Source organism: Nelumbo nucifera, chromosome 8 (assembly GCF_055504915.1).
Source record: "Nelumbo nucifera cultivar China Antique chromosome 8, China Antique-T2T, whole genome shotgun sequence".
Lineage (NCBI taxonomy): Eukaryota > Viridiplantae > Streptophyta > Magnoliopsida > Proteales > Nelumbonaceae > Nelumbo > Nelumbo nucifera.
Genome location: NC_142656.1, coordinates 13,506,073 through 13,523,783, shown reverse-complemented (window position 1 = coordinate 13,523,783; position 17,711 = coordinate 13,506,073). Strand labels below are relative to the sequence as shown.

Genomic DNA, 17,711 nt, shown 5'->3' with positions numbered 1-17,711 from the left:
CTATTTTACGCTTTTACGAATTAACGTGCATATGTTTTTACTAAATAACCCTGTCTCAACTCCATAATGCGCTCAAATACTGTTCATCTTCTTCCTCACCACGCATAGCGGTAGAATACTCCCCCCTCCAACCTTCCCTCTTCTTTAATGGGTGGGCAACCATGACGGTAGATGGATGACAATGTCAGACGTCCAAAGATGGTACTAGGAATTTCGTTGGTGCTGTCATATCTCTCTTGGAGGAGAGCTTTTTTTTCTTCTTCCTTATATAAACACCACATTTCCCTGCTTCTGTTTCTCTAGTGCAGACGATCGATATGAGAACCAAACTTGATGATCATAAGCTCCAGTTTTTCAAGGATGAAACACCTCTCAAGAGAAAGAGGGATTCCCCCGTGGAGAAGTGATGCTTGAATAGAAAAGGATGAGAACGGCGCCGGGAAACGATAGAGAATCAGATTTTTTTGATGGTTTGCCTAACGACCTTATCGTTTGTATCCTCTGCAAGCTCAGTTCCACCACTCGTTGCCCTTCCGATTTCATTAATGTTCTCATAACGTACACCCCTCTTTCTCTCTCTAACCGTTGTTTTATATCGGTTCTCTTTCATTTCCTTTCTGGTAATGAAGATTTGCTCTGTGGAAATACAACAAAATAATTGATTTATCGCCGAAGAGGTGATTCTGGTATAGAACATTAGTCGGAAATATTCTGTTTTCAGTTGTTGATAACAAGTTTTGAATTTCTACGGATCGACGTTTCTTCATCCTCAAATAAAGCTTTCTTTTGAAATTAGTGCTATGAAAAAAAAGAGCTCTCTTTTCGTTGTGTAACTATTTTTCTACCTTCTCAATTGTTTCTCGTTTTGTCTCCTAAACAGGTGCAAGAGACTGAACGGTTTAGGCTTTCATCCCCTCATGTTGTCGAAAGCATCTCCTAAAGCCTTCGCCGTGAAATCTAAGAACTGGTTTGAATCGTCTCATCGCTTCTTGAAACAGTGTGCAGATGCTGGAAACATCTAAGCCTATTATACGCTTGGCATGGTTAGTACATTATTACCTAAGTTTGCAGATGAAAGAAAAATTGTATAAATATTTATTTTGTTACTGAGCCTCGCAAATGATCATCTAATTAGCCTTTCTTATTGATTGCAGATCTGTTTCTATTGTCTACAGAACCGAGGAAATGGGGTGTCGCTGATGGCTAAAGCGGCCATTAGCTCTCACGCTCCAGCGCTTTATTCACTTGCTGTTATCCAGTTCAATGGCAGTGGCGGGTCCAAGAACGACAATGACCTTCAAGCCGGCGTCGCTCTCTGTGCATGAGCCACTTTCCTCAGCCACATCGATGCCTTCCGGGAACTTGTCCTCTGTTTGCAAGATGGCTACGGCGTCCGCCAAAACATCGCCGAGGGGCGCCGGTTCCTCGTCCAGGCGAGGCAACATGAATTTTGTCGTTGCTTGGCGTACAGCACCGTGAACTACTATTCTTGGGCGTGCCAGACGCTCGATTGGAAGTTGTGCCATAAGGTGGAGTGCGCACCCATGGAGCAGTGGCTCGGTGGCGATGTCGAAGCTGACGGAGGAATCGTCGAGGTTGACGAGGACGATGCCATGCTTCCTCCTGTAATAAACGAAAAAAAAGAGTATCGTTCCCGTTGATGAACTAAATTCCCAGTACCATTGTTGGATGTCTGACATTGTCATCCATCTCATTTTCGTTGGAACAAAGACTGGTTATTAGTGAGGAATTCTCAAATGTGTTCCCCTCACTAAGAGCTAGTACACCATCCCAGACTCCCAGTACTATCGTTGGACGGCTGACAGTTCAGATGGCCGGAGGTGGAGATCGAATTCAATTGCCACTTCCATGTTTGTGGGGAGAAAGAGAGAGAATCGGAGGGAAGTTAAAGAAGAGGGAAGGTTGGAGGGGGAGTGCCCACCATTTGCCGTTGTGACTAATGAGGAAGAAGATGAACAGTATTCAAGTGGATTATGGAGTTGGCGAGATAGGGCTATTTTAATAAAAATAGATGCATATTAACATTTTCCGTCTTGGTTTGATGGAAGGGAGGTATTTGTTTAATTTTTCAAAAATAGAGGGGAGTTTTTTGCTAAAGTAAAACTATAGGGGAGGTTTTTATGATTGAGAAACTTCAAGAGAGGATTTTGTATTTTACCCAAATTATAATTATAAAAATTGGAATAGAACTATAATTATAAAAATTGCAATAAATAATTTGAGATTTAATTTTTCCCCAAAATTTAATAAGACCTGAAAGTTAATAAAAATAATTTATTTTGTCTACCTTAAATGATTTATATGTTTTATTTTACATATAAGTTATATGTTAAAAATTAAAACATATTTATTTTTTTGAAAGAATAGAGTTATTATTTATATAAACTACTAAATAAATAAAATTTCCCAACCAAATTAATAAAAAATGAAAATTATAATTAAAAACTGAAACAAATAATTTAAGATTTAATTTTCTCTAAAAATTTAATAAAAACTGAAAATTATAAAAAATATCTTATCTATTTATATGTTTTACTTTATAATTATATGTTAAAAATTAAAACATATTTATTATTTGCAAAAATAGTTATTATTATTATTATAAAATGATAAATAAATATTTGTTACAAAAAATAAAAAATAAAAATTATAAGTGATAATTATTATATGATGCGTACATGTTTTAGTGTTCCGGTATTATTATTTATAATTTTTCTCTTCATATAACCTATTAAAGTGTGTATTTTTCATGTATTAGATCTATTTTATTGCTCATTCATGGGTAATTCAATTTTAGATTTAGTATAATTAATATATTTATTATGCATTTCACTAATATATCCAAGAGTTTCAATATCATTCATCTCCCTAATGTATTCATATCCATATCCAAGTCGTCACTATACTCTGGATATACTTTCATCCTGAACCCAATTAAAAATTCAGGATAACCAGAACCCGGTTACGGTTCATCTCAACGTATGCCTCACCAAAGAGGCCAACCGATTAAAACCTATCAGCTTCATCATCTCCATTTTGCTTTTCGGGATCCAAGACCTCGTGTTCCACGCTGAACTCGGATTCAGGATCCATTAATATTAACTCCGTGGGAATTTTGAAGCTGGTCTGATTAACCAAATTAATAACCAGCGTCATTTCCTGCAGTTCCTGCTCAAGGAGAAGTAACAATTAAGCAATTAATACATAAAATCTGCTTATATTTGGATTTAAGGAGTTCCCTGCTACAAAGACAATATATTCCCATCTCTTTTGGTTTGGAAACAGATGAGCAACAAGTAGAACAGAGAAGAAGATTTATCCCGTATAATTGATGAGAACAAAACTGGATAAAGAAAAACAAACATGAGGGAGCTGCAACCTGAAAAAAGAAAAGAATGAAAACAACACCCATTTAATGAGTCATGCATGTAGACATGAAGATTACCACATAGAATCTGGATTAATGTGAGAATCTTTGGAACTTGAATAAGGTACAGAGAAGTGGAACCACTCGTAGAATCTGAACCATCTTATCCAACTTCAAGGGAGGAGTCAACGACGGAGAGTACAAAAAAGATGCCTTCTTGGAAGTGTTTGAAAGATGAACGAGAAACTCATGATCTTTTCACAGAGCGCTGTATCGACGGTGTAGGAGTCTGTTACGATCCATTTGTCCCACATTGATAGTATGAGATACTAATGTGATATCCCACATCAGTATGGAATGCTGGCATGTAATTATTTGCTAAAATGGTTTGCAGTGAGGTTTGAGAAACAAATTCTAGTTGCTTTGGGGTGTTTTGGGGTCATAGAAGCTCACCAAAAGACAAACGAGAGTCACCTAAATGAATCATCTTGGTCAGTGAGGGTGAACTTAAGAAATCTCCTAGAGCGAGACGATACACCAGTTAAACTCAATCAACTGTAGTCCATATTGAAATTGGGCAATGAAACCGATTTACACCAAAGCCTTATTCGTTTTCCGGTATCCGAGTAACATGCTTGCCAACGTTCTTTGTGTTTTCACTTATCCGGGTAAAGAGATGGGTGGGAAGGGATTAGTGTTTTTGGCGGATGGATAAGCAACTTACCACCCTCCAGGGAGTCTGGATCGCCTGCCCACGAGAATTCTGTTCACGTTTATCGCAGTCACACATGGAGAACATCTCATCCTCTGCATAGTATTATGCAGGGGGAGATGTTCCCAATTCACGGGGGGTAGTGTATTGTGGATAGGCGTGAGCAGAGTTCTTGTGGGCAGGAGATCCGGAGTGCCCTCCAGGAGGGTATCAGTTTCCCGGGTAACAGATACTCTCTGGAAAATTCAATTATAGTGGAATAAGAACACGGGAGAGTTGGTCTATTGTAAAATAATATAGAAGGCAGAATGGAGCTTATCGATAATCGCTTTCCAAACCGGAACTTGCAGGAATGTGATATGGTGCAGAATCTCGAAACTAGGAAATTACAGAGAGAAGGAGGGTTGAATTGCGCCACTTGATTACTCTCCTTTCTCCCCAATCCCCATCTCAAGGATAAAAACATGCTATCCTTTTAAAGCATGTGATATAGCATGTATACAGTAACCGAAATCAACCATCTAATCTAACAGAACTTGCTAGGAGCATACTCACTATCTGATCTATCACTTTTAGATGGTCAATAAATTGTAGTCAGCAACATAAATAAATTGGAATTAACTGGTATGAAATTATGTGCTCCTATTGGTTCCAGCAATATCATAAATCAAACACAACAGTGGGCCCTATTTTCCATGATGACAGCTGAAGTGACAACAATGTTGAGCTCAGCTGATCAACTTTTGCTTCTGCCTTCTAGATTTAGAGACCTGGTGTTGATCTTCTTCGAACTTTCTCCGTAGGCCCTTCAAATCTTCTTCACTCACCAAACCATTCATTTTACGGTTCAACTCATAAGCTTCTGCTATCTTCATCTTACATTCCTTACTTGCAGAATCATGAGCAACCACTGAAACAATATAAACATAGGATGAAATAATAAATAGTTAAAAAAGTCGATGCATTCTTTGGATTCCACCCCAATATTAAATAGTAAACCAAAATTATTTTGATTAGTGGATTGTCTAAAGAAATTTAACAATCCAAGCTGTGAATTATTAAAGATATTACTACTTATTTCCACAAAACTTTTGCTTCAAAAAAAGGGGGGGGGGGGGTTATTTTAAACTTCTTTAAACGTGTAGATAAGTCCTTATTTTTTGTCTTGCTCAGTCAAACTCCTGGACACATGTCAAATTCTGATTCCTGTGTCTGTACCCATGCAATATTGAGGAATAAATTAATGTCCTGAAATCTCAAAAAAAAACATGTCTAATAATCATAATAACATAAAAGATTATATCTGTTGGACATCAAAAGATTTTCACAAGAATATATATCTTTGACAGCAGTTTCTAAGTTCTGGAAATTATGAGGAATAGCTTAACATTGCAAAAAGATGAAACTGTTCACTTGTACTGTTGTGCAACCCCAACATGGTTAAATTCACTAAGTCACAGGTTAAATGCATGATAGTATCACAAGATGACTATGATTTAAATAATGATGCATTATGTTCTGTAACTGGTCTTAAAGCTACTTTGAGAAAGCTGACCTGGATGAGGATAATCTCTTCCAATTATGCAATTTGCTTTGGTTTGAACAGTTAATGGTGCAGTCCATGGCTCATATATGTACTCCTTTGGCATATCTGAAGGTAGTATTAGTTACGCATTTGACCTTAAGAAGGCCCTAGATAATCACCAATGGGTGGGGAACAAATGGTGTAACTATGCAGGAGCTAGTTGCATACCTTTCAGTACAGGGACGAAGTGTCGAATGTAGTTCCCATTAGGATCATATTTCTTCCCAAATGAGATTGGGGAATAGATACGATTATACTGATCAGTTAAGCAGTATAGATCACGACGACTTAGTTCAGTGTAATTTGAAACAAGTGCATCAAGATATAATCATGAGAATGGATGAAAATTAAGTAAACTTACCTGGTAGAAAAATGAGGAACAAGAGAGCCATAACCAGTTTCCGTTATTTATGGCCCAGTCTGAATCAATCAGCAATCTCTCAAAAACATCACGCCCCTTTTCCCAATGAATAAACTATAGACAGACACACTTTATATCAAGAAAAAATAGATGAAGGAAATTACATCATGTCATGCTTAAAGAGTATCAATGTCTTGTACCAGATCTCCACGAGTCAGGAAACATGCTACAGAATGCCGTGCAAGATGGTGCATCCAACCCCACCTTTGCAACTATCATATCAAAACATAAACTGGCCTCAAATTAGCTGATTTGACAATTGAAATATGAGAAAACTGACACCTAGGTTTGAATACCTAAAGCTACATATTAATAGGTTGAAAACAGAAAAGCACAGAATATAACAGACCTGGACCATGATGGCATCAATCCAAGGGTAGCCTGTCCGAGCCTCCCTCCAAGCCGCCAGCAATTCATCATCATCATTCCAAGGTATCTACATTTCCAGTGTGAAATTCTTTTTGTCTTCTTGTTCCAAATATGGGAAAATTGGTAATAGCCATTTAGCGACTACACTGGCAATTTTGTTTGATCATACTTAAGAAAAAATTCCAACATTTTATTTTGATCATATTTTAGAAAAACAGAAAAGGTATTTGATCAGCCCTACTGGAGTGTCATCAAGCACTATATATGCTTTTTTTAAGTGAATATTCTATAGAAGATCTACTTCAATGGCAGCCTTGTGCATTCATGACTTATTGAATGCACATAGAAAACAATGATACAGTGCTTCAAATAAGTTATCACTCATCTATCTATACCATATAAAGCAGATACTTGCCTTGGATTCTGTGCAAATCATTAAAATTAAATCCAAATACCATATATCATATATGGTTAACACTTACTTGCACACATGCGTAGCGCAGAGGTGCATGCTCTTACACTAGTAATACTAAAAACAAATTTAATTACCAAACTGCACATGCACTGTGCATGCCAAAACGTTTTAGACACCAGGAAGATTGAAGAGATAGCACTTTGCCTAGAAACATAGTTGGAAACTTAATCTAAGCTTGCTAAGTGTTTTACCTCCTACATCCTACCCATGGACATTTTATAAGTCATCCAGGCAGTGACAAGGTGACTAGGCATGCCTGCAAATTTTGTATAACCTGTGATACTTTATGTAGACCTAATTCATGGAAAGTGGAAATAGAGCATATTTATGAGGAAGAAAAAAACAGACTTCATCCTATGCAGGCAAACCTAATATAGTTTCAATCGTTTTTCTGTCAAGTACATAAAAGAAGGAAGTGAAAAACATGAGTTGGCATGTCTTTGCAGGCTCAGCTAGTCAACAGTTTCTGCACAGTTTTTGATAGCTACTGCCTGACAATGTAGATCCATAGTTTCTACAAGTTTGTATAATAAGTTCTACTGCTTCTGCAGAATTTAGGGTCTGTTTGGTTTCCGGGAACAGGGGTCTGGAATTGGAATCAGAATGGTCCATTCCGATTCCAATTGTTTGGTTGGGCGGAATCGGAATCCCATGCCCTTTCCTGCTGGAATGGCATTCCTCCATTTGAGGGAATGGCCATTCCCTCCCCCTCCCCTGGGAATGAGAATCAATTCCAGTCAATTCTGATTCCGATTCCGATTCCACCCTGAACCAAACAGGCGAGGGGAATAGACCATTCTGATTCGATTTTGGGGGATTCTGATTCCGATTCCAACTGTGAACCAAACGGGCCCTTAGTCTAATCCATATTATAACTGATATAAAGCCTCAAAATCTAAATTACTACTATCCCTCTTGAATTACCATGAAAGATCATCTATTTTTTTATCATATACAACCTCACAAATTGGAATTGCATTGATGTATGAAAATAATAAGGCTCAGTTTGGAAGGAGTACAAATACAAATATGTAGAGTGTAAAAACTTGTATTTTATACTATTTTGTATGTATTTGTACTGTACATATTTGTATTCGTACTCCTTCCAAACTGAGACTTGGAAAGAGGACAAATGCAAATATGTACAGTGTCAATGCGTACACAATAATACAAAATATAAGGTTTTGCATTCTACATATTTGTATTTGTATTCCTTCCAAACTAAGCCTAAATAGAAAATTTTCCAATAATGACACAATGAGCTAATCATAATTTTACATGTATGGAACTCAAACAAGATGTTAAGAACTATCTACTTGACGAACACATGAATTCACCCAAGAAATTTCAGTTTACAGATGATGTACCAATTCATGAACCAGAAGATATGAAACCATTACATAATAGTTACCTGCTTGCAAATTCGATTGCCCTTCATTTTGTCAAAATTTGGAGTGCCATAAGCCACCGTGTAGAAAAATTCTCGCCATAACAACTACAGAGAGGTAAAATTAATTGTTTGATTGTTTCTTCAAAGAAAAGAAAAAAACTAGTGAAAAGCTGCAAACAGTCATACTACCTGCCCAGCCAGTGAAACTGGTGGTAATGTGTGCCTTTTGACTTTCTTGTACACATCTTGAAGACATTGGTAAAAATACCTGGAAGATAGACAGCCAAACTGCCCAAAAAACAAGAAAAAATAAATAAGAAATAAAATAGAAAAATACTGATCAACTATAAATTATTAAAATATAATTCTAGCAATTCTCCAGTCTGTAAATTGCAATCCCATGACAAAAGTTGATGAAGGATAAAATAATGCCCATTTCCAAGATGGTTTCTTCTTATTATCACTCACTTTCAAATATGGAGACAAAACAGTGGTTGCTGGCTTCAAAAATAAAGATGGGTTGCCCTTTGGTTTCTCAAAGCTTGCCACCCACTCCTGCAATACAATGAATCCAGAGCTAAGGTGATATATACAAAATTAACTCAAAGCTACGATAGTTTTTACTTACACTGAACCAAAAGCCAAGTAGTGGATCAATACAACTTCCTCATCAGAGCAGGCAGCTGTTCTGCCTTTATGCTACATGTATCTCTTATTCTGGTTTTTTAGTAACCAATCATTTACCAAAAGAGATAGGTAACTTAAAAAAAAAATAAAAATAAAAAATAAAAAATAAAAAATAAAACTTCGTAAAGGGCCATTAAGCAATGTTGGTCCTGGAAATCCAGGGTCTTTGAAGGTTTGGCCTGGATGTGGACCTCCTTTGGCATTTTTTGCACAAAGTGGCCACTGTCATACTTGAACTCATATTTTCATGCTTGTTAGCCTGATATTTTACCATTGCACTAAGTAATGACCCCTCAAATAAAAAAAAAAAATACATATCACTCAATAGTAGAACATCAAACACAACTATTATTACATTCATGATAAGCTAAAGATAATCCACATGGTTACTAGAAGACTGTCTTAGTCCCATAATGATCAACATTTACAAGAGAACTTTCTAAAGAAAAGGGAGAAAGGGAAGAGTAGTGAAGCAAAACTCTAAACCTAAATTCTAAATTGGCATAAGCCTTTCAAAGAACATCTTACAAAGTTGTTGACAGTGGATCAAGTAGGGAGCTGGTGCCAATTGCCGAAAGCTGAAAAGACTCCAATTTAAAAATACTTTTAAACCCAAGGGTATTGTTGACATATACAAATTTTCAGGTGTCATCACCCAGCAATGGAATCTTTTCCAGCATCCAGCAATGAGGGGCCAGTTACTGAATGCTGAACTCAATTTTCAAATTGGAATCTTTTAAGCATTCAGAATTCAGTCCCTAACACCACCAGTCCATGGTAGAAGTTTAAGTAAGTGGACTAACATCCATAAATAAAATATAAGGATCATGAAAACATTAATAAAAGAAAGGTTCAAGACAAGCCTAAAAATACAAAATAACTGGAGTAACCTAAACTTGACTAAATAACCAGGCTAATTCTTTACAATAGCATTCGCTTCATAAGAATGCAAATGAAGTATAACAAAATCTTTTGTTCTAGCAACCATCCATGTCAGAACAACAATTTCTGCAATATTTTTACAAGTCTCTATTCTGTCTGTAAGGTTAATGTTAAAGGCCACTTACTCTATTAAGGATACAGAGAAGGAACCCTGGTAGAGGTTTCGTGTGGATTATGGACTGGAACAATAAGTAGAATTTAAGAGGACCATATCTTTAGAATAGTAATAGTTGGGCATAACTCTTATGAGTTGTAACTTTCCTCTTAGCAATGAATCTCAATTTTCTTAAATAGGAATATACATTTAATATATGACTTGTGAGTTGAGTGTGCAGAAGCAAAGATAATAAAACTAAAATAACCTCAAATCAATAAAAAGCAGACCTCATCATTAAGTGCTTCTCTCAACCTCTTCAATGCTTCTGACTCACCACCTCTGAAAGGAGAAAATTCATCCTGCAACACAAACTTCTTGTGAATAAATCTAAGGCACTCATTTTGTTTATGAGAATTTTTGGCTTAATACCTGTCTAATATCTCCATAGCCAAGTTCTTTGATTGTCGGAATTCCTAATATTTCAAGATCTTCAACATTTCCTATAGGAGGAAGCCAAGAAATTGTTGTTGAAAGTGGGGGTGAGGGCTTCCCAGCAATCTTTAGAAATGATTGATAACTCAGCGGTGGTGCTCCCCCATTCTGTTTGGATATTAGCAAATGCAAAGAGGAATATTGCCAATTCAGAAAGTGTAACACATAAAACTCATAAAACCAACCAGGATCACTTCCTGAAAAGCAAGAAAGCTACAGGTTTGCACTTATAACTAAGGGTGTCAATGCACTGGTTTTGGACTGGACCCTGTCCAGTCCAAATTCAATTTAGACGGATTGGACGGACCAACAAAACATATTGGATTGGACCAATATGGTCCAAAATATTTATTAGATTGGAGTGGACCTGGTCCGTCCGTAATAAATTTATATTGGATTCGGTTGGATTAAGCCAATATTCGATCCATTGACATAAGATACAAATATAGGTGTCAATGGACCGGGTTTGGGTTGAAACCAATCTAAATTAAAATGAATTTGAACAGATTAGACAGTCCAAACATTGAATTGGACCGATCGAAAATATTTATTGGATTGGATTGGACCTGGTTCATTTGTAATGGACTCACATTGGACTGGACCGGATTGGACCAAATCCAGTCCAATTGACACCAGTACTTATAACTTTGATCAACAACAAAGTGGACATAATAGAAGCAAAACAAAGGGGTACACTATCTTGAGCTTACCTTCTCTATTATCTTTACAGGATTGAAGAGAGTATGGCTCACAGGAGAGAAAACCTCCATTCCAAGTGCAGAAGCGTGGTCCTATTAAGCGTTAAAAGAAGTTATGAAATAGAGAATTCCCAAAGTTTCCACTCAACTGGGAAAACAGAAATGCAGGAGAAGTGCCTCAGAAAATAATTTGAACTCAAAGGTCATGTATTGTTTCAGCAACTAGCTCAATTGCAAAAATAGTAAGATACAATAGAGAGTAGTTTTTGATGTTGCTAAAATGGAGGTAGGGGGTAAGTAGTCCTAACCTTGACTCTATCATCCATAGCTTGGTAATATGGTTCTGTGTCATATTCAAAGCAAAGTTTTTTGACACCCCACTGCAAGAATCAATAGAAACCATGTGATGTTAAGGTGCACAACATATGGAAACTGGTAAGTGTAGCAAATTGTAAAAATAAAAAAGAAAAGATATACTATTTGGAGATGGGTGAGATGAATTGTTCTCAGATCTTACATATCACATTTAAGCTATCATATGATTGCATCACCAACACCCGAGTACTGTTTTTTTTTCGGATAGTTCAACCCCCTAGTACTTCAACCTTCTCAATTTATAGATGCCGGGTATTAGCAAATAGAAACACTCTTCTATGAGATAGTCCACACTGGACAGGGACATTTCATATTTTAGGAAATTTGTGATGTCAAGCAATCAAATGAGCACTCTCAGCTTGAGCATACTCGGTGAGCTTCACCTAATGGGCCTTTCTCAAAACCATATTTCAGACTCTGCAAGTTTATAGAATTCTGGAACAAAAATACTTGTAAAGCTCAGTAATAATTACTTTAATCTAAGAGTATTTAAAAATTTCTTATTTCTTGTATCAAGAAATTGTAAATATCCTTCAATGCACTTAGCGTATAAATAGAGCTGTGAGAAAAGAAAAAAAAAATCAATGTATAAAACTTGATCTCGTTTGAGGTATAAGACAAGAATTAAAATGCAGAAAAAAGAAGCTTACTTCCTTTAAGAGGCGGAACAAAACCTCGACAGGCTCGCCTCTAAACACTAACAAACGGGACCCAAGTTTCCGGAGACTTGAATCGAGATCAACGAGGCTCTCGAGCAAGAATTGAATCCTATTCAAACCGGCACGAGCAGAACCAGGGGAAAAATCTGTCGGGTCGGGCTCGAGAAAGTGTGGATCAAGAATGAAGACTGGATAAAGATGAGTCGCGTCCTTACGAGCGTGTTCCAGAGCTGGATTGTCGTGGATACGAAGGCCCTTACGAAACCAAAGCAGAGAATTCGACACCATTGGAGGAATTGAAGCGGCGTGATGAACAAACAGACGAGATCCAGGGAGTTGGTAGAGAGAAGATGAAGCTCGCATTCTACAGGAGAGCTTTCCCGCTCGTAAGTTTTGCAAATATGTAGAGAAGGTGCTAATGTGCGCTGGTGGAGTGGGATAAAACAGGGTGTAAGGTGTCAAGGAAGTGACTGGAACATTCGAAGTTCCTCCATTTCGTGAAGGTAAAGACGGTGATACAGTGCGTTGTACGCGATGTGCGTAGTTTAGCATTTCTTGTTGAGAAGATGGAAAGTAGCGGTTGGTTTGGGCGCCACGTCGTTTGCTTGGAAAGTACCGGTCTTCGAGAGACGTTTAGGCTATGATACCGAAAATGCATGATGGCTAAAAATCTGCCAATCAATCGGTATAAAAAAAGTGGTGCCCAATCAACGGGTATTTATCCAATTTGGCCACACTTGTTCGGGTATCATACCCTTCCAGCATCATAGAAAATTAGAAATTGCGATTTCATGAAATAAAAAATAAATGAGAGAATGAAAGTTGGGAAATTGAAGTAGCGGTTGATTCTCGTCCACGTCGGCTTGCGAGGCGGAGATAGATTTTCTGAGATCACATCAGCGCCCCACAAGCGCTCACAACATTATCCCAACCGTCTATTGAAAACATCTCCCATTGACAGCACGCTGAGGTGTGTGTATGTGAGTCACCTGTGGGGCGCTGATGTGATCTCAGATTTTCTACCTCAATTAAGAATTGCCACTTCAACCGTCTGTTCAGGAGAAAGATCTAGATATCTCTCTCTTGGTCACTGGGTCACTTGTTAAGTGAGTTGGGAACTTAGGATCTCCTACACACACCTATTCACAAGATATTACAATTGTAAATTGAGAACATCTTCCATATTTACTGTTATTATTCATGAGAAAATATTTCTAATATACGGCTATATCATCCTCGTGTAGGTGTGGGTAGGATCTTGTGAGTAAGAGATCCAGATTGGTGTTAAGTTGATTTTAAACTGTTGGATTGAACACTTTTTTTTCTTGAAATTCTTTCTTTACAGCATAGGCTATTGGCCCCCCACAGCTAAAGATTTTCCATAAACAAGAGGTTTACCTAGCTTATTGGGCAAAAGACTCAAGCTTCCATTGGATCACGTTCCCTCTTGTGCCATGTCAAATTTGTCAGTTCAATGATTGACGTTGGGATAATTTACAAAATGCCGTTAGGGTTTCTTACTTGTCTATTTCGTCTAGTTCAAAATAATCACAGTTCAAATATCCCTATTCGTTCTTTGCCGCAATTAATCCTTCTCTGAAAATAATCTCAGCAGGAACTAAAGCATAATCACCCTTCTCATCTCCGGTGAAACAAACACATAAACCCATTATTTCAAAGGTAAAGCACAGTATTAGTATCTCTCACTATTTCCCCATCCTGAAACCGCGCGCAGCTGAACCATCTTTGCTCATTTAACAATAATGACCCAAGAGTCCAAGACTAAGAAAATAAAAATGAAACTGATATTCAATTTAGAACTTCTTCGGGGAATTTAAGCTTTTTACATGGGTCAACAAGGCTACAATTAGCTTCACCATCAGCTATTAAAGAAGAAAATTAATCAATAGTTTGAAATTACTTGATTAAAGACGAAAATTAATCAATACATCATCCGGAAAGGTATTTTAACAAGTTTTAATTTTCCAAATTGGAGATTGGCATGGAGAATCATTTGTTGGTTTGCTAATAACAATAATTAATCAAAAGAAGAAAAAAAAAATGAAGGGACATAGATTCTGATGAAGCGCCTTTCGGTAGCTCCCGGCTGGTAGGTGATTCGGATGTCTAGCTAAATAATCCTTATCTAGAATGTGGCTTAGATGCCTGTTTGAATGGTTCCTACTTGGAAGGTAGTTTGGACGCCTAGCTAAATGGTGACGAGTTAGAGAGGTGGCTCTAACGCCTAACTGAATGGTGACGAGCTGGAGAGGTGGCTCTGACGCCTAACTAAATGGTGACGAGTTGGAGAGGTGGCTCTGATGTCTAGTTGAGTGGTGACGAGCTGGAGAGGTGGCTTTGATAAGAACTGCAAGGCACAGTGTCAGAGTGCCCGAGTTGCTTTACCTGGGGTGGGCACTCCGATGTTTAAGTTAGCGCATAAGAGATTTTAAGATAGCTAAATGTGAGAGAGTTGGAGAGCTGTGATAACTAAATTGTGCCTCCCCCCTTGGGGTTGGAGGTAAGGCCTTTATATAGGCATTGTTTGGCGTGAGCATCACGCAACATGTCCGGGATCTCCGGGAGGACGCGCCTAACTACTCCGAAGTCCTTGGAGGTAGTCGTGCACGTAAGCCAATCTTTGCGCCTTACTCGGTTTCTCCCAAAACATTCGGTGTGAGAGCTGATTTACGAGAGACTCGGGTGTGATGGGATGCATGTAGAAATCGACGACGAGCACGTCTTGTAGGTTGCCAGGTCGGCGCTAGAGGCAGGTCGCCAAATCGGCGATGGAGGCAGGTCGTCAAATCGGCGATGGAGGCAGGTCGCCAGGTCGGCGCTAGAGACAGGTCGCCAAGTCGGCAATAGGAGCAGGTCGCTAGGTCAGCGCTAGAGGTAGGTCGCTAGGTCGGCACTAGAGGCAGGTCGCCAGGTCGGTACCAGAGGTAGGTCGCCAGGTCGGCGCTAGAGGCAGGTCGCCAGGTCAGCAATAGGGGCAGGTCGCTAGGTTGGCGCTAGAGGTAGGTTGCCAGGTTGACGCTAGAGGCTGGTCGCCAGGTCGGCACCAGAGGCAGGTCGCCAGGTCGCTAACTGGGACTCCATCATTTTGGCTAAGGCAAGTTGCCGTCTAGGTGGTTCTGGGTGTCACCTAGTTGTTCCAAGATGCCATGTATCATGATGTTAGTGGAGGGTCGTATCTGCCCTCAACAATTGCCCCCACTCCCAAGCTGAGATAAGCTCAGTGAAGGGAGTAGATTTGTGCTTCGTTGTAGGTCCTTAGGCTTGTTACCAACATATTTTGAGGTCGGCTTAGGGATCCTTGATGCTGAACGCAGTTTGGCTTCCCCTTGTGATATGTGCGTCGATGCTGGAATTTAAATAGCGGGTCGGTGCCATGGATGCGTTGTATCAGTCCTTTAAGGTGCTGGTCATCTACTCCTACGATAAGTTACAAGGAGCTTAACCTGTGGGGGCAGCTTTACAAACTGCAAGTTGCCAGCTCACACAAGAACCTTGAAAGGCTCAACCCGCAAGGGCGATTTTAGTCTGTTGGCCGCCGACTCCTATGGGAGCCACAAAGGGCTCGACCTCGCAAACAGGGCTGACAAGGCTCGTCTAGGCTGATTACGTGTGTCGCCAGGTCGTCAGAATTTTGACAGTCTAGTTTTGCTCTCAACACCTCAGCATACAGACACCTCGTCACCTCGGCATGACTGACCTGCGAGGGTGGCTCCACAACCTACTGGCCATCAACTCCCATGTAAAGCAAAGAGGGCTCGATCTGCGGTGTGACCTCACAGTTTGTTGGCTATCAACTCCCATGGGAACCACGGAAGGCTCAACTTGTGGGGTGGCTTCACATTCTATTGGTCGTCAGCTCTCGTAGAGAGCACATAGAGCTCAACATATGGGGGTGGCCTCACAGTTAGGGAGATTCTGTCAGGGCAAGATTGCGAGAACTTGTCTGGGCTAATCATTTTGCTTCTGCCCCCCTAGGGGGCCTCTTTCGATCAAGCGCTGTTGTTGTTGCTTGAAGATGTTATTACTTGAGGCTCAGAGAATCAGGTGAGAAAATAGCCTTTTGTAGCGTTTCCCACAAACGACGCCAATTGATGAAGCGCCTTTCGGCAGCTCCCGGCTGGTAGGTGACTCGGATGCCTGGCTGAATAATCCCTACCTGGAATGTGGCTTGGATGCCTAGCTGAATGGTTCCTACCTGGAAGGTGGCTTGGACGCCTAGCTGAATGGTGATGAGTTGGAGAGGTGGCTCTGACGCCTAACTGAATGGTGACGAGCTGGAGAGGTGGTTCTAACGCCTAATTGAATGGTGACAATTTGGAGAGGTGGCTCTGATGTTTAGCTGAGTGGTGACGAGCTGGAGAGGTGGCTCTGATGCGACCTGCAAGGACACAGTGTCAGACTGTTCGGGTTGCTTTACTCGGGGTGGGCACTTCGATGCTTAAGTTAGCAAATAAGAGATTTTAAGATAGCTAAATGTGAGAGAGTTGGAGAGCTGCAAGAATTAAATTGTGCCTCCCCCCCTGAGGTTGGAGGTAAGGCCTTTATATAGGCATTGTTTGGCGTGAGCATCACGCAACACATCCGGGATCTCTGGAGGACGTGCCTAATTGCTCCAAAGTCCTCGGAGGTAGTCGTGCACGTAAGCCAATATTTGTGTCTTACTCGGTTTCTCCCAAAACATTCAATGTGGGAGCTGACTTCTGAGAGACCCGGGAGTGATGGGATGCATACAGAAAACGACGGCGAGCATGTCTCGTAGGTCGCCAGGTCGGCGCCAGAGGCAGGTCGCCAGGTTGGCGCTAGAGGCAGGTCGCCAGGTCGGCACTAGAGGCAGGTCACCAGGTCGACGACAGTGCCAGGTCACTAGCTGGGACTCCCCCATTTTGGCTAAGGCAAGTTGTCACCTAGGTGGTTATGGGTGTCACCTAATTGTTCCGAGATGCCATGTGTCATGATGTTAGTGGAGGGTCGAATCTTCCCTCATTAGATTCCAAGTTAGACTTTCTAACTTTTTAATGGGTGAGAAAAGTATTTTAAAATAGTAGAAAAAAACAACAACTCTGATATGGAGTTCACTCTTTCGCCGTGTCATGTGTAGGATAGCAATTAACTAACTAATTTTCTCATGGAGCTTGACTCGCCAGAGATGAGAAAAACGATCATATATACTTTGGTTCCAGACGAAGATTTAGTTTCAAGGAGATTTAAATCTTTTATTTGATTATTTTGAGGGTAAACTTCTTAAACTACTCTTATGGTTTAGCTAATTGATTAAGTGTATCCTTAGTGTTTGAAAATTGATTAACACTATCCTTATTGTTTCTAACAATTGACTAACTCTACCCCTATCATTAGCATCTGTTAATGCTCCGTCACAATCTATGCACATGTGACCCCCCG

The 17,711-nt window shown here is 39.6% G+C and overlaps 1 protein-coding gene and 1 pseudogene across 3 annotated transcripts; one reads left to right on the top strand and one right to left on the bottom strand.

The window, feature by feature from the left end:
- The first annotated feature begins 406 nt into the window (after positions 1-406).
- LOC104592621 (F-box protein At1g67340 pseudogene) lies at positions 407-2,085 on the top strand (annotated as a pseudogene).
- Positions 2,086-4,502: 2,417 nt separating this feature from the next.
- On the bottom strand, positions 4,503-12,857 carry UVR3 (DNA photolyase family protein). 3 transcript variants are annotated; one of them, XM_010251683.3, is made up of 14 exons: positions 12,282-12,781; positions 11,565-11,636; positions 11,269-11,349; positions 10,496-10,666; positions 10,354-10,425; positions 8,809-8,895; positions 8,530-8,628; positions 8,362-8,445; positions 6,456-6,542; positions 6,247-6,318; positions 6,047-6,160; positions 5,854-5,941; positions 5,656-5,751; positions 4,503-5,010 (listed from the first exon to the last, which is right to left on the bottom strand). In XM_010251683.3, the coding sequence occupies exons 1-14, from the start codon at positions 12,651-12,653 to the stop codon at positions 4,829-4,831; spliced, it is 1,677 nt and encodes a 558-aa protein (XP_010249985.1). In that variant the 5' UTR covers positions 12,654-12,781; the 3' UTR covers positions 4,503-4,828. The 3 variants fall into 3 exon arrangements, with proteins under 3 accessions (XP_010249985.1, XP_088748654.1, XP_088748655.1); XM_088892528.1 differs by having other exon boundaries at positions 4,623-5,010; positions 5,854-5,905; positions 12,282-12,782; XM_088892529.1 differs by lacking the exons at positions 4,503-5,010; positions 5,656-5,751; positions 5,854-5,941 and having other exon boundaries at positions 6,456-6,571; positions 12,282-12,857.
- Positions 12,858-17,711: the final 4,854 nt, after the last annotated feature.